Source organism: Delphinus delphis, chromosome 1, assembly GCF_949987515.2.
Source record: "Delphinus delphis chromosome 1, mDelDel1.2, whole genome shotgun sequence".
In the NCBI taxonomy this organism is placed as follows: Eukaryota; Metazoa; Chordata; class Mammalia; order Artiodactyla; family Delphinidae; genus Delphinus; species Delphinus delphis.
This window is the reverse complement of record NC_082683.1, coordinates 158139535-158157398: the sequence shown is the minus strand read 5'-3', so window position 1 is coordinate 158157398 and position 17864 is coordinate 158139535. Positions and strand designations below refer to the sequence as shown.

The 17864-nt window shown below is 40.9% G+C and overlaps 1 protein-coding gene across 1 annotated transcript in view; it reads right to left on the bottom strand.

Moving 5' to 3' along the window:
* Positions 1–8222: 8222 nt before the first annotated feature.
* Positions 8223–17864, bottom strand: part of CATSPERE (catsper channel auxiliary subunit epsilon) — a 245410-nt gene continuing 235768 nt past the window's right edge. Inside the window, exons 21-22 of the mRNA XM_060010760.1 lie at positions 14986–15039; positions 8223–8376 (exon numbers count right to left, since the gene is read on the bottom strand). Coding sequence (XP_059866743.1) covers positions 8223–8376; positions 14986–15039 — 208 coding nt within the window. The remainder of the gene's footprint in view (positions 8377–14985; positions 15040–17864) is intronic.

Below are 17864 nucleotides of genomic sequence, written 5' to 3'. Positions count from 1 at the left end.
GTCTTGAAAGAGTAGCCTTATGTAGAAGGCCTATGTGGCCAGTGCCACACCTGTGGTCACCAGAGCCAGGTGCTCCAGAGACATCCCCTGTGTGGGCTGCATGCATCCACATGTTGTGGTTGGGCTGTGATTGCTTTGGGCACAGTGGTGGGCAGGGCTGGCTCCCACGACTGGGAGCCACTTTGGAGGGGTGCTGGTGTAGGCTGAAATTGCATGCTGGGTGGAGTGGGGCAGGAGCTGCTCTGGAGGGGCTGGCTGGGGCCGGTCCTCAGGGGTGGGGCACATGGTGTTAGCTAGGTTGACTGAGAGTGACAGAAATGGTGCCTGTCAGCTAAATGGAAGAATTAAGGAAAAAAAAAAAAAAAAAAAAGAAAGTTCTACCAGATCCCTGCCCCTCTGGCACACATCCTAAAATTAGTCAATGAATCTTCTTCTTGTATGACCCAGGTGCTTTTCAAACTGCTGCCTCTAGGCTGGGACTTGGAGCCAACAAGTTTGAGGGCGAACCCTTCAGGAGTGGAGCCTCAGTTTCCCACAGTCCTCCAGGTCTCCCAGATGTAAACCCCACTGCTTTTCAAAGCCAGACATTATGGGGGCTCATCTTCCTGATGCAGGTCCCCTGGGCTGGGACCTATTGTTCCTCAGGGGGACCTCCGCAGTTGTGATATCCCTCCCTCTTGTGGGTGTGGGGTTGTGGGTTTTGACTAGACCTCTCTACCCCTCCTGCTTGTCTTGATATGGCCTTCTCTTTATATTCTTCATCTGTAGAAAGTCTGTTTAGTCTTCAGGTCATTCTCAGAGATAAGTGTTCTATATCTAGCGGCAGTTTTGGTGTGTAGGGAGGAGGTGAGCTCAGGATCTTCCTACTCTGCCATCTTGATCTGGAACAGCTGTTTCATTCTTAACTGGTACAATGTGACCTGGGGCCCACAACAGCATTGCTTCCCAGGCACTGTGATTGGACCAGAAATGAGGTTGGTTTGCTATTTCGGTTATCTGTATGAGGATATACCCTTGGGAATTTCATAGGATGGGCAGATAATTTAATATTGTTGTCCATGTGAATGTGAACTGTTTCTGATATTCTTTTCTTGTGGGATGGAAAAGGATGCATTTTCCAAGTCAGTAGTTGCATACCATATACCTGAGCCCTGATTAACCTGCCCTAGCACTGATTCCACCCCTGGCATACTGGATGCAATTGGCACTACTACTTGATTAAATCTGCAGTATTCTACTGTCATTCTCTAGGATTCATCCATTTTCTGCATGGGCCAGACTGGTTATTAAATGAAGATCTGACAGAGACCACCAACCCTGCATCTTTTAGGTCCTTAATTGTGGCACTAATCTGTGCTATTCCTTGGAAAATGATAATGATTTTCTAACTTTCTCAGGGGTGTGTGTGGGGACAGTTTCAGAGGTTTCATTTGTCCTTTCCCCACTATTATTGATCCTACTCCACAAACTGGGGGCTCCGTGTGGGCTTCATTCCAACTGCCAAGTATATCAATTTCAATTATGCACTCGGGGACTGAGGTAAAGACCCCCCACATGGCCAAAGCCACTTTGGCCCTCATAGGTCCCTACTCTAAAGGGGGGGCTTGATGACACTTTGGGTCTCTAGGTATCAATGTTAACTCAGACCTGCATCAAATAGTCCTCAAAACATCTGATTATTCCCTGTTCCTCAGTGTAGTCACCTGAGTAAATGACCATAGGTCTGAGGGGGAATTGTCACGGTATAGACTTGTCACACTGTTGCAGGGTCCTTCTTCCTAGGGACCTGGCCACCTCTTCAGGTAACAGATTCTGGATCTGAAAATCTACTCAGGTCTGGGGACTAGAGCAAAGGATTGTGACTTTTTATAGGGACAACTGCCCTCAACCTCCTCCTCCATTCTTTTTGTTCTTAGATGTTATCATCCAACAGCCTTGTTGACTGCTTGATAATTTTGCCACTAACACCACTATGTTCTATCTTCACAACTCCCTGTAGGTCAAGCCCCCATAGCTGCACCTTTCCTGTCATTATGGTAACTGTGGCCTCCTGGCTTCAGGAAGTAAAGTGCCACTACCAAGCCTCTCTTACTGCAGGGCCTCATCCACCCAATGAGCCCTGTGGCCACCTCACCTGTCGTCATCCCTAGCTGCAGAGGAGAGACACCACTGGACGTCTTAGTGATGCTGGTGGTGTTCTCATCAAAATGCCCTTGGTGATTAGTGTGCTGTCTGCACCCTTTCATGGGACATAATCCTCTGCTGGGTCCTCTGGGCTTGTATAATGCCTCCATTCCAGCCCCTCCGCCTCCCTGAGCCTTTTCATTCCATCCTCTACCAACGGCCAGGACACCAGGTGTTTTTTTTTTTTTTTTTACTTTGCAGAGAGTTGGCCAGCATTTTTTCTAGGCTTCTAAGACTCACTGGGTCTTTGCTAGGGCATTAGTTAAATCCCATACCTGAGAAAATGGCTCAAACTCAACAAATTCTTGCTTATCCAGTTTCAAAGAGGCCTCAGAATCCAATCCCAGGCATACTCCCCTGGTTCCTGCCAGTACATGCAGGTTCATTTTTGTACATCTTCCTTCCCTTATCAGGCCCAGCACCAGCTGGATTATGCTGGGATTTAACCCATCAGAGGAGGTGGCGGGGGACCTGTTGTCTTGTGGGGGAGAAGCTTCTGCAGAACCTTCCAGCCCAGCAGAAGTGGTAGCTCTTTCTAGAGGTAGACAGGCCATGTCTGCATGCCCAGAGGGTGGATGTGGGGTGGAGTGGGTGTGGAGAGACAATGTATTCAGGGGCATCCATCCAGATGACTCTGTCCCAGTTTTTACAATTCCATGTTTTCCCTACCAGCGCCTCCACCTTTGCATAACAGACCTGCCTCGAAACAAACATCCGTAGAGCCCTGTGATTCCCCAGTCTTCAGCCTACTGTTAAATTGTGTCTACCCTTCCCTTACTGGTGATGCTGATCTCTTTATACGCTACCACTGAGGCACTCTGGTTCCCACACTCAATCTTTAACTGCTGTGGTTCTTTTTTTCACTAACCTTCTGCAGATTGTCAAGGGATAACAAGTGTTGGTGAGGATGTGGAAGTAAGGGAACCCTTGTACTCTGTTGGCAGGAATTTAAATTGGTTCAGCTGCTATGGAAAACAGTATGGAGTTTCCTCAAAAAATTAAAAATAGAGCTGCCATATGATCCAGCAATTCTATTTCTGAGTATATATTCAAAGGAAACGAAAACGGGATTTCGAAGAGATACATGCACTCTCATGTTTATTGCAGATTATGATTATTCACAATAGCCAAGATATGGAAACAACCTAAGTGTCTGTCAACAGATGAATGGATAAAAAAGATGTGAGATATCTATATGTATATATATAGAGAGACGTAGATATGAATATTATTCACCCACGAGAAACAAGGAAATTCAGACATTTGAGACGACATGGATGAAACTTGAGGGTATTATGCTACGTGAAATAAACCAGACAAATACTGTATGATATCACTTATATATGGAATCTAAAAAAGAGTTAAAAAAAAAAAAGAAAGCCTAACTCCTAAAAACAGAGTAGAATGGTGGCTACTAGATGCTGGGGGTGTGGGGTGTGTGTGGGAGAATTAGGGAGATGTTGAAGGCTACAAACTTGCAACTAGTAGGTGAATAAATCTTGAAGAGCTAATGCACAGCATAGTGATTTTAGTCAACAATTCTGTATTATAAACTTCAAAGTTGCTAAGAGAATAGATCTTAATTGTTCCCAGCACAAAAAAGAAATGACAGGGGCTTCCCTGGTGGTGCAGTGGTTGAGAGTCCGCCTGCTGATGCAGGGGACACGGGTTCGTGCCCCGGTCCGGGAAGATCCCACGTGCCGCGGAGCGGCTGGGCCCGTGAGCCATGGCCGCTGAGCCTGCATGTCCGGAGCCTGTGCTCCACAACGGGAGATGCCGCAACAGTGAGAGGCCCACGTACCGCAAAAAAAAAAAAAAAGAAATGACAATTATGTGACATGATAGAAGTATTACCTAACACCATGGTGGTAATCATATTGTAACAGATAAATGTATCAAATCAATTCATGTATACCTTAAACTTACACAATGTTGTATGTCAATTATATATATTACATATGTTTCATTTATATGTATGTCTATGTATATACACTTAGCAGTAACCAGCAACCTTCACTGTCTTCGTTAGCCCCATGGTTTTCAAATGTTTGCTCCATTGTACCTGCATAACACTCCCCTCCATCAGGACATTTCCCCAGGTCACTGCCAATAAAATCTTTAGCAAATAAACTACCACCTTGAGCCAGGAACGGTTGGTGCCTTGCATGCCCTTCAGGATGGTGCCCTCTTTGCCTGCTGGGTACTGGCTGAGCCAGTCTTACATCCTCTCCCACTTCCTGTTTTCTCAGACCACTCACATTACCCCTGGTGTTACTCCAGGTCCTCTGGGAACAGTCACCAACATTGGATTAAGTGTGCAATAGTTTTATTAGGTAAATGCTTGTCTGAAAGGAAATAGGACATTGTGGAAGGTAGGCGGAGTCAAAGAGAGAGAGAGAGATCAGGTGGAGGTGCCCTCAACTGCCATGCAATATGAAGGAGGTTTGGTAAAGCCTTCAGGAGTCCTTGAGGCAGGCTGGCAGGAGTCTTGTGTTTACCTAGGATCCAGGCTGCTTAAGTATCCCCACCACACTCAGTCACTGGAGAGGGAGTGACTTGAGGGTGGGTTGGAGGTGTGGCCTTGGTGCAAATGTGGTGGTGGATTTCAGGGGGCAGCAGCTGATGCCCTGGGTCAATTACACTCCTGCAGTAGGAGGCCTGCAAGGAGCATCCTCATGGCTGCCACAAACCACTCATCTTCACCAGTCTACCTACATCAACACACACGAACTCTGGCTTCCCTCCTATAACAGTGGGTGAAATGTTCAATTTCAGCGCTGAATCACATTTTATCTTGCCTACTCAAAGATTTTGATCCAGCAGTTACCCCTTTCTCTCCTGGATCATCAATTTTCCCAAGTCACTGGATTATTCCTGTTAACTCTCAATAGCACCTTCCTGACCTCACCTCTGCCTCCAGTTGCCCTCCATTTCTTTGCTTCTTATAGAAAAAAAGGAACTCCTCGAAAGAGTTGTTTACACTTGCTGTCTCCACTGCTTAAATTCTCAGTCTTTTGTTCAAAGTGAGAAGAGTTTTCCTCAGGATGATTAATTAAGTAGTATAAGTTCAGTGCGGTGAGAAACAACAGTAAGAAAGCAAATATCACCTGGAACTACATCATTTTAAGTTTGGTGACGATCACCCTTTTATTTGTCATTATGCACAGACACATCGTTTTACATAAAGAGAATAATTAATATGCTGTTCTTTTTTTTTTTAAATAATCCTTTTTTCTTCTGTCTTTTGCTTTTTGGCCATGCCAAGCGGCTTGCGGGATCCTAGTTCCCTGACCAGGGATCCAACCCAGACCCTCGGCAGTGAAGGCGCAGAGTCCTAACCACTGGAATTCCCTGCTATTTTTCTATTGTTTCCTTATTCCCCAGTTTTGAGGGTTTTGTTTATATCCTTCCCTCTCTACATCTCTTGCCACATACCCTCTCCCCCTCCTGCAGTGTACAGACATACACATGCACACATGCACGTGATGTACCCAAAATGCTACACGATACATTCCATACTTTTCTCTGTGTTCTCATACACAGAGCTTTTGTTTTGTTTATATAATGGAATCATACTAAAAATACTTCCTTGCAGCTTGTTTTTCTCATTTAACAAAACCTTGTGGAAAATCTTTTAAATCAACTAATACAGACTGATCTGTATGGTTAATGACCAATCATTTATTCAACCATTCACCTACTGATAGACATTAATTCTCCTTCTAGAGTTCTGTCACACTATCTATCCATACACACACATATATGTATATAATAGTTATATATAATTATTATATGTATATAAAACTATTTGAATATTATGTATGCATTGGTCCTCCCATCTCATGGAGAGACTCCTAATTCCCAAGAGTGGGATTTCTGGGTCCAAGAGAATGCATATTTCAAATTTTAATCAATCTTGCCAGATTGCTTTCCAAAAAATCTTTAAAAATTCACGTTTCCTTCAAAAATGCAAGATAATTTTTTTCTCATCCCTGATTCTTATTCCTTCCCAAGAGTATTACCCTTCTGAGTTTTTGCCAACAGGTGAGAAAGGTAGCTTCATTGTAACTTTGGTTTGTATCTTTCTGACTGCTGGTGTGGTTGAGCATCCTCAGTGGATAAGCACCTGATTTTGGAGCCGGTCTGACTGATACTTCACCTACCAGCTGTGTGACCTTAGAAAAATTATTTACCCTCTCTGTGCCAGTTTCCTCATCTCTATAATGGGATAATAATAGTTCCAATTGCATAGTGTTGTTGAAGAGGATTAGATAAATTATTAGAACAATTTCTGGCACATAGTAAACCCTAAAAAAAGTTGTTTTTAATATGTTTATTGGCTATTTGGGTATGTTCTTCTGTGAAATGACTGTATTTTTTGCTCATTTTATATTGGGTCATTTTCTTTCTTTTTTCCATCAAATATTTCTATCAGATCTTGTTTCACCTCTTTCAATAAAGATTTTAAAGATGTTTTTCATGTATGGCATACACCTTTCATATTAAATTTAATTCTATGTAATTTGTCACTACAATAAATAGATTGTTTTTTATTATTTCTATTGCTGTTAAACTGTCATATAAATATTATAGAGAAAAAGTTTTAAATTTTAAATATTTGTCTTATATTGAGGCATCAAATGCTCTTATTCTAATAATTCTTGTTCCTAATTTTGGGTTTCCTAGGCATATAATCTTATTATTGAAAGAGAGTATTTTATCTCCTTTCTCCTAGCATTTATAATGGTTATTTTCCTCTTGTAATGTCAGAACCTTCAAAACAGTGATGCATAGCAGGTATCCCTGTTTTGTTCCTGATCTTAGTAAAGTGAGAAGTTCTACTTGTGGACAATAGGTTTTTTTTTTTTGCGGTATGTGGGCCTCTCACTGTTGTGGCCTCTCCCGTTGCGGAGCACAGGCTCCAGACGCGCAGGCTCAGCGGCCATGGCTCACGGGACCAGCCGCTCCGCGGCATGTGGGATCTTCGCGGACCGCGGTATGAACCCGTGTCCCCTGCATCGGCAGGCGGACTCTCAACCACTGCGCCACCAGGGAAGCCCTGATCTTTCATCCTTTATGGCTGTGTTGTGGATTTCAGACTTGTTTACCCAGCCTCCACAATCACATAAGCCAATTCTTCTTCTTCTTCTTTTTTTCTTTTTTGGTGAAGGGAAAGGAGCCAATTTATGAAATTAAATAAAGTTCAATGAGGGAGTGAAGAACATGAACTAGGATACCACCGCCCTGGCTGGGCCCAGCACCGCTAAAGCTCAGCACACCATGTATCTCCGGCTTTTCCTCCCCATAAGCCAATTCTTTTAAATAAATCTCTTTATACACACACAGACACACAAACACACACACAAAACCTCCTGCTGCTTCTCCTCTAGGTGGATCCTGATTGTTCAAATACTAATTGCTTAGAAAGCTGTGGTCACATTTGGACAAGTTAAGCAGCTTATTTTGAACATCAAAACCAAATTTGAAAACTTAAAATTAAGACAGAGTATTAGCCTCCTATTTTCAATATGATAAGTTATATCTCATATGTGAATCTACCATTAGAAAAACTTCTGAAATATCTTTAACAGACTATTTAAATTCACATATTTATTAAGTCTTTTATACATAAATTAACTACAGCCATATAAGGTTCATATGAAAAGTTTTGTGCAAAATAATATTTGACACATTTAAAAATACTTTCAAAAATTTACTTTCATTCTTAGGAAGGATTGTAATAGACAAACTTGGGTGGTTTTTAAACTTTTAAATTTTTGTTTAAAGCCATGTAAGAGTATACAGACTACCTTAAGATAAAAGTGAACACATTAAGCATTAATTTAATAACATACATATTATATTAAAATATTTCTATTTTGGGTAATTTAAGAACATATTTGAGATTTTGAATTTGATGATACTTACTATGAGCTTATACTTAGTATTTCTTGGTCTAACACATGCACTCTCAATATGAGTATATATACACACTCTTTCTACATACATATATTCATAGTAAATAAACTTTCATTTTTCTAATTATTCTTTTGTTTTCTTTCAGATTTGTGCAGTGGTTCATAAATATATTCTCTATAAATCCTCAAATAGTGAAAGTAGCTCAGAACAAGAATACTGCAGAACAGTAGCATCAGGAGAAAGAGGAAAGCTGCAACCATGTAAGCACTTGGACTGAAATAAGAAAAGAAAAGTCATTAGAAGTCATTGTTCACTTTGGTTGTTAATACTTTTAGTCAAATAATTTTTGAACAGTTAGCTGCTATGCCACTGTTCTCTGTTAATAACTAATAAGATTTATAAGACATCTTGTCTACCCTCAAAATGTTTACCTCTTAGTGTTTGAGGCTGACCAGGGAGGAAGATAGACATTGATTGATCAGTATAATGAGAGAAGGAAGGAAGTATAAAGTTCTATGGGAGCCAGGCATCAGGAAGAACTTCCAGTGGAGTTGACTTTTTTTTTTTTTTTGTGGTACGCGGACCTCTTACTCCTGTGGTCTCTCCCGTCGCAAAGCACAGGCTCCGGACGCGCAGGCTCAGCGGCCATGGCTCACGGGCCCAGCCGCTCCGCGGCATGTGGGATCTTCCCGGACCGGGGCACGAACCCGCGTCCCCTGCATCGGCAGGCGGACCCTCAACCACTGCGCCACCAGGGAAGCCCTGGAGTTGACTTTTGAACTGAGTATAAAGTAAGAGTTAGCTAGATATGACTAGGATTAGGAGTATTAGTATGAGTTAGTTAGATAGAAATGTCTGGGAGTGGAGAAGACTAAAGTGGGCATAACATTTTAGGCAAAGGGAGATGCATTTGCAAAGATGTGGAAGCACGAGAAAACTTTAAGATCAGCCCCAGACATTCTGGAGCTAAAACTAGTTTAATGTGATTAGAATTTAGGTGGTGGGCTCAGTGGTTAGAGATGAGGAATCATAGGTTGTTCAAGGTGAGAAAGACAGCTTTCATCAAGCTACAGGGTATGAATTTTAGCCTAAGGGCAAGAGGGAGTTTCAGACATGTGATATAACATTCTCATTTTAGAAGGATGATTCTGATTGTAGTGTGAAGAACGTATGAATGGGACGCATGAGTGTGGAGGGAGAAAACCAGTTATGAGGTTTTTGTAATAACCAAATATGGTGAGAGTTTTAATTAATTACTGGTTGTAGAAATGGGGAGAAATGGATAGATCTAAGATATATTTAGAAGTTAGATTGGATTGATCTTGGTGATTGTTAAGATGTGGGGTTTGAGAAATACGTTAGAATAAAGGATGTCTCCTAAATTTGGGGATGAGGTAACTCTGAGGATGGTAGCACCATTCACTGACATAGGAAATTCACAGGGAAGGACACTTTAGAGGGTATGTGTGAATACGGTTGGTTTACTTTTGGACATATCAAATTTGAGGTACGTGAGGGTCAACCAGGTATGTGTATGTGTGTACACTTATGAGATACTACTTTCAGCTGGGATCCAGACATCTGTCTCTTCACCTCATGTTCCTCCCATCAGAGTAGGTTTATTTCTTAAGCCAAACACTGTGCTGTTTTTTATTTGGTGTCTTGGTACTTGACTTTAGTTTTTAGCTCCCTTTTAAACATATTTATTTGTTTGCAGTATTACACTTTCCCCAGTTCCCCAGTCTCATTAGTCTGACCTTCCTCCTCTGTGAATACAAGCTTAATCTAGCTCTAGTGAATCATTTCCTTCTTAGAAATTAATTAACTAACTTAATAAACCCTCTGATATATGCCAAGTACTGTGCTAGGTGCTGGGAAAACAATAATGAGTAAAAATAGATATGGTCTTCATCCTTAGAGAGCTTACATTTTAGTGGGGACATAATCATTAATCAGATAATGAGAAAATAAATATAAAATTGAACTTGTGATAAAAACTAAGTAGGAGAGGTATACAATGCAATGAAAGCTTACTATAGCAGGATTTAGCCTGGTGAATTGGCCAAGAAATGACCCCATGGGGAAAAGAAAATTATTCTAAAATTTGAAGAATTAAGTAGAAGTGGAGTTGGTAAAGTTAAGTAGGTAAAGAGGGGAAGGAAGAGATTCCAGATAGAGAAAATAGCATGTGCAAAGCTCCTGCTATGGGACAGAGCATGGAGAAGACTGGGGATTGAAAGAAGGTTGATAGGTCTGGAGCTGAGAAAATGAGGGGAATATGATGCAAGATGAGACTGGAGACATAGGTAGGGGCTAGAGCAGAAAAGGTCTTGTAGGCCATGTTAAGAAGTTCCCATTTTAAGGAAAGAAACTTAAGGGTTTTAAGCTACTAAAATTAGCATTATGAGTCTATTGCAGTAATTCGGATCAGAGATAATGGTAACTTGGATTAAAGTGGTGTGGTGGTGATGGGTTTGGTGAAGTGGATTCATTTAAGGGCAATTTAAGAGGTTAAATGAATGGGAGGCAGTGACTGGATGAGCTAGAGGAGAGAGAGAGAGAAAGAAATGAATGTGATCCCTAGGTTTTTGTTTTTCATTTTTGACTGTTAGGTGTTTGGCTTGTACAGTTTGACGTGTTATTTCCTGAGTGAGGGAACATTGGAAAATAGGGTCGCCATATTTTTCAACTCCAGAGGGCACCCTTCACATTACAGCCTATGTGAATGAATTCTGCTTGAGCTGTGCAATGACAATTCATAGGGCTGAATGCAATTACCTTGATAAGTTAGTTTTACAGTGGTACAAATAATGGGGTAAGGGAATGGGTGGTAAGATCATGAGTTCATTTTTGGCCATGTCCAGTTTGACCAGTCTTTGAGATATCTAAGAGAAGAGGTTAAGTAGAGAGTGGGATATATGGCCCTGGACTGGGCTAGAGATATGATTTGGGAGTTGTGTGTTTATAGATATTAACTGAAATCATGGGTATGGATGAACTTGCCAGAATGAGCAGCTAGAAAACCAGGACTGAGCCCTAAGGAACGTCAACATTTAATGGCTGGTGATATACGTTGAGGCTGTCTTCACTAGAGAGAGAGAGAGAATGGCTACAGAAGGCTAGGAAAACCTATAGAGCAATATGGCAGCCAAAGGGAAAGTCAACACTAATGGAAGCTCAAATAAAATGTGGACTGAAAACTATCTGTCAGACTTAGTGTAGGCCAGTTGCAGCTCAAGATGGTGACCAAGGAGCCTCCTGAACTGACCTCCTTCCATGGACACACCTATCCTACAGCTACATATAGAACAACTCCCTCTGAAAGAAATCCAGAAACTAGCTGAGCAACTCTTACACATTGGGTGAATGAGAAAAACCCACTCACATAAAAACGAGTAGGAGAGACTGAGGCACAATCTCACCCAAACTCCCAGCCCCAGCAGAGCAACATACAATGACGAGGGAACTCACAAATCCTAGCTTCTCCCTACGGAGTTTGGATCCAATACCCAGTACCCCAACTTTTAAAACTTCCACCTGAGGGATGGGACCCCCAAACAGGTGTTTGGCTCTGAAAGCCAGCTAGGCTTTCCTCCATGAGACCCACAAGGCTGTAGCAAACAAATGGGATCCTGAGGACTCCTGGTGGCTAACCCCCTCTCTCACTCCCCGCTCAGCACAGAGCCAGCAGACTGAAATGCCCATCTCCCATCTTTCCATGAAAGAGACCTAGTTGCTTATCTTAAAAGCTGAGGGCTTCCCTGGTGGCGCAGTTGTTGAGAGTCCGCCTGCCGATGCAGGGGACACGGGTTCGTGCCCCGATCCGGGAAGATCCCACATGCTGCGGAGCGGCTGGGCCCGTGAGCCATGGCCGCTGAGCCTGCGCGTAAAAAGCTGAAATCTGAGGTTTAGTCTCCTAATATAACACAAATCTAGGGGCCAACTGCAATCTTCTGCAGAGACTGGGAAGCTGGCAGATGCCATCTTTGCGCTCTCCTTCTGCCTCTCTCCAGGTCACTGGTATCTCCCTGAAATGATGTTGTGCATACTTCTGATGCTCCAGTTTCTACAGCTGCTGCTGAGGGGGACACACCTGAGCACACCTGTTATAGTCCCACAGGACTATAACAACTGTTCTTAACTGGCTATTCCCTTAGCGTTCAGCACAGAGGGAAGAGAGAGAAAGGTAATCTTCTGGTCTTTCTCTGAAAGAGGCCTACATGCATACTTTAAAAGCTGCTGCTTGAGGGTCCAGCTTCCAGCGGGGCTGCATCTAGGTTCTGACTGAGATCCTCCTCTTTGGGACACTAACAGGTGTTGGTACACCCTCAACTACTGGGAGACACTAAGAACTAAGAAGGCAGCTTGGACAATCACAACGGTTTAAAAGACAAACGACAGCTAGGGCTGGGCTGAACACTAAGTTCCATCTGGGAGAAGTGGCTCTTTTATCTATTGCATAGAAACCAACACAGAAAATCTAGGAAAATGAAGAAACAGAGAAATACATTCCAAACAAAAGAACAAGATAAAACTTCAGAAACAGACCTTAATGAAATGGAGATAAGTAATTGACCTAATAGAGTTCAAAATAATGGTCATAAAGATGCTCAGTGAAGTCAGGAGAACAATGCATGAAAAGTGAGAATTTCAACAGAGAGACAGAATATATAAGAAAGTACCACACAGATTTAGTGCAGGTCAAAGCTATTCTAATGAGAAGTAACGGTGAAGGTATGACAGAGAAAGCAGGCTGGATGGATTAGCAAAATAGGGATGGAATATAGGGAAATGAGGAGTATGAGAGTAAACAAGCCTTTTAAGGAGTTGATCTTGCAAAAAGGTGGTGGCTAGAAGGGGGATATAGTTGTTGTTGTTTTATTTGCTTAAAAAACTTGAGGGTAATTAAAAGCCTATTGGGGGCTTCCCTGGTGGCGCAGTGGTTGAGAGTCCACCTGCCGATGCAGGGGACACGGGTTCGTGCCCCGGTCCGGGAGGATTCCACATGCCACCGAGCAGCTGGGCCCGTGAGCCATGGCCGCTGAGCCTGCGCGTCCCCCCGGAGCCTGTGCTCCGCAACGGGAGAGGCCACAGCAGTGAGAGGCCCGCGTTCCGCAAAAAAAAAAAAAAAAAAAAAAAAAAAAAAAGCCTATTGGAAGGATCTAGTTGTGAGGGAAAGTTGAATATATAGAAGAGAGAAGGAATAATTGATTTGGAATTTTCCTTAGAAAGTGGGAAGGAATAGGGTTCAAGGCATAGGTAGAAGAATTATATTTAAAGAGGATGTAGAAGGATAGAAAGAGGAGAGAATGGGTTTAGATATTAGTTGGTTTATATGTTTGGAATCAGAAATAAAGGTCTGATGGCTTCTAATTTCCTGTCTGATAGCTTCTAATTTCTCTGTACAGGTGAAAAAAAAGTTCATTTGATGATTGTTAAGGAAAGGAGGTCCAAGGAGCAAACTATCTGGAAGAAAGTAGGATTTCCGGGTAGTGTTGGCGATGTATTTGAAGTTGGTGATCAATTTGCCCTGTTGTGTAACTTTCTTTACGGGGCTGCTCAGATATAATCACAAAGAAAGAAGGTAGTTAGGGGCTTGCCAGAGGGAGTGCCAAATTCTAGAAAGGTAAAGGAATACTAGAAAATGTTATTTGAAATAATAGACTTTGTTTGAAATGTAAGGAAATAGGAGGTAAAAAAGGAGAGATTGAAAGTAGAGGTGGAGGTCCCAACGAGGATGAAGAAGAATTGTAGCAGGCGTAGTTGAATTAACAAGCTGGGAAGGTCCTAGAGCCCGCGAGCCACAACTACTGAGCCTGCGTGCCACAACTACTGAAGCCTGTGCACCTAGAGCCTGTGCTCCACAACAAGAGAAGCCACTGCAATGAGAAGCCTGTGCACCACATGAAGAGTAGCCCCCCTCATGCCGCAACTAGAGAAAAACCTGCGTGCAGCAATGAAGACTCAACGCAGCCAAAAAAATAAATAAATAAATAAGTTGCATGTTTAAAAAGAAAAATCCAGCTACTGGGAGGTGAGCTGGGGCAAATAGGTGAGATGCCCCTTTACTCCCTCCTCTCCTCCCTAACTCACCAACTCCCCCTTCTGTTGGTGGTTACTTGAGTGGATGTATGTTCTTAATATTCATCTAAATCAAACATACAAATCTAATGAGAAAGAGAAGTTGCTGCGGAAAGGCTATGCATGTTTCCTAAAGTTTCCTAGAAACCAGGCATGACTTATCTCATTTGCAGATTATTCACACCATTAACCTCCGATTAGCATAAAAAATTGAGGAGTCAGTAATATTTAAAGTAGGGCCATAAGTAAGTTAAGTGTTTGTGGTCCACTCTTGTTTAACATTTTCCAAAACAAAAAACAAAATAAAAACACAGCACAGAGAAGCAGAGTCATCTGCCATCCCAACATTTGTATTAAGACTTTTCACTTGCTCTCTCCAAGGAAACTAAAGCTGAGTCCAGGGAAATGCCTTTACTACCTGTTTCCTGTATGTATTGGAATGATGGCCAGTGGTCAAGGGCTGACTCAGGGTCATTGGGGCACAGCCACTGTCCTCTCCCTGTCCCCACTGCTGCAGTCTACCATCTGCCCTTAGGTGGAGTTGAAAGACGCTTTTGATTGGGAAGACAATGGCTGTTGAGGGGGATGAACAAAAGGCGACCCAAATGCAGCAACAATTTTCAGGAATTCCTACTTGCTGTATCCCTGGTTTAGTAGATACATACAATTTTTAGGATGTCACATGTAGGACAGAAGTATTAGTGTCCCAGGAAGATAGGGGAGACATCTGTTTCCTTTTTAGCTGCCACCGTATCCTTTACAACTTCCCTCATTAAAGACTGATCAGGCACCAGTCGTTACCTGGGAATCACTCCAAAGGTCTCTATTGCAAATATAGTGGTGAGGTTACAGAAACTGCAAATTAGAAAAATAATATTAAAGATTAAATTAAATACAGTGTATTACAAGACTCCCTGCACATCTCTATGGTAACAACCAAATCATGTATAATCTTAGTTAAGGTGTCATTTTCTTTTTTATTTTTTCTTTCAAGATAGTTAATAATTTTATTATTACTAAAAGAAATTTTTTATCAAACGGAGCATTACCTCCCATTTTACAGAGAAAAATCTCCACTATAGAGTAAGGAATGAGAGTTATTAATGATGAATTATGTAATTTCATTTAAATCACATCTATATGACAAACTATCAAGTTGGTTAGTCTATGAAGAATTTGATATATTTATAAGTCAAAGGCCTTTATAATTAAGAAAATTACTATATTTAAATATATACTCCCTTCTTTGTTCTGCTGATAATTTCACTGCAAAATCATGGTTGGTAGACTGACATCAAAGAAGACTTGCTAAGAATTTTGTTCCGTTAAGTGGACAATTTCACTAATTTCATTAGCTTTTTTTTTGAGTCTTTTTTTAAACTTGAAGTACAGTATAGCTGATTTTCAAGGTTGTGTTAATTTCAGTGTAAAACAAAGTGATTCAGTTATACATATATCTATTCTTTTTCAGATTCTTTTCCCTTATAGGTTATTATAAAATATCTAGTATAGTTCCTTGTGCTAAACTATAGGTTGGTTGTTGGTTATCTATTTTGTATATAGTTGTCTGTATATGCTAATCCCAACCTCTTAATTTATCCCTCCTGGCTCTTTCCCCTTTGGTAACCATAAATTTGTTTTCTATGTCTGTGAGTCTATTTCTATGTTGTAAATATGTTCATATTTATCTTTTCTTTCTTTCCTTTTTTTTTGATTCCACATATAAGTGGTATCAATATGATATTTTTCTTTCTCTGTCTGGCTTACTTCACTTAGTATGATAATCTCTAGGTCCATCCATGTTGCTGCAAATGGATATAACATCTTTATCCATTCATCTGTCAATAAACATTTAAGTTGCTTCCATGTCTTGGCTATTTTAAATAGTGCTGCAGTGCGATTAGGGCACATGTGTCTTTCCAAATTACAGTTTTCTCCAGATATGCCCCCGAGTGGGATCCCTTGATCATATGGTAACTCTATTTTTAGTTTTTAAAGAAACCTCCATACTGTTCTCCATAGTGGCTCTACCAATTTACATTCCCACCAACAGTGCAAGAGCGTTCCCTTTTCTCCACACCCTCTCCAGCATTGTTATTTGTAGACTTTTTGATGATGGCCATTCTAACCAGTATGAGGTGATACATCAGTGTAGTTTTGATTCGCATTTCTCTGATAATTAGTGATGTTGAACATTTTTTTCACATGCTTATTCACCATCTGTATGTCTTCGTTGGAGAAATGTCTATTGAGATCTTCTGCTCATTTTTTGATTGGGTTGTTTTTTGATATTGAACTATATGAGCTGTTTGTATACTTTGGAAATTAATGCCTTGTTGGTAGCATTGTTTGCAGGTATTTTCTCCCAGTCTGTAAGTTGTCTTTTCATTTCGTCTATGGTTTCTTTTGCTATGCAAAAGCTTTTAAGTTTAATTAGGCCCTATTTGCTTATTTTTGTTTTTATTTCTATTATTCTAGGAGATGATCCAAAAACATATTGCTGTGATTTATGTCAAAGAGTGTTCTGCCTATGTTTTCTTTTTTTTTGAATTTTATTTTTTTTTTATATAGCAGGTTCTTATTAGTTATCCATTTTATACACATTAGTGTATACATGTCAATCCCAATCTCCCAGTTCATCCCACCCCCCCCCACCGTGGCTTTCCCCCCTTCGTGTCCATATGTTTGTTCTCTACATCTGTGTCTCAATTTCTGCCCTGCAAACCGTTGATCTGTACCATTTTTCTAGGTTCCACATATATGTGTTAATATACGATATTTGTTTTTCTCTTTCTGACTTTCTTCACTCTGTATGACAGTCTCTAGATGCATCCACATCTCTACAAATGGCCTAATTTTGTTCCTTTTTATGGCTGAGTAATATTCTATTGTATATATGTACCACATCTTCTTTATCCATTCTTCTGTTGATGGACATTAGGTTGTTTGCATGACCTGGCTATTGTACATAGTGTGGCAATGAACATTGGGGTGCATGTGTCTTTTTGAATTATGGTTTTCTCTAGGTATATGTCCAGTAGTGGGATTGCTGGGTCATATGGTAATTCTATTTTTAATTTTTTAAGGAACCTCCATACTGTTCTCCATAGTGGCTGTATCAATTTACATTCCCACCAACATTGCAAGAGGGTCCCCTTTTCTCCACACCCTCTCCAGCATTTGTTGTTTGTAGATTTTCTGATGATACCCATTCTAACTGGTGTGAGGTGATACCTCATTGTAGTTTTGATTTGCATTTCTCTAATAATTAGTGATGCTGAGCAGCTTTTCATGTGCCTCTTGGCCATCTGTATGTCTTCTTTGGAGAAGTGTCTATTTAGGTCTTTGGTTATTTTTTTTTAACATTTTTTGATTGGGTTGTTTGTTTTTTTAATATTGAGCTGCATGATCTGTTTATATATTTTGGAGATTAATCCTTTGTCCATTGATTCATTTGCAAATATTTTCTCCCATTCTGAGGGTTGTCTTTTTGTCTTGTTTGTAGTTACCTTTGCTTTGCAAAAGCTTGTACATTTCATTAGGTCCCATTTGTTTATTTTTGTTTTTATTTCCATTACTTTAGGAGGTGGATCAAAAAAGATCTTGCTGTGATTTATGTCAAAGAGTGTTCTTCCTATGTTTTCCTCTAAGAGTTTTATAGTATCTTGTCTTACATTTAG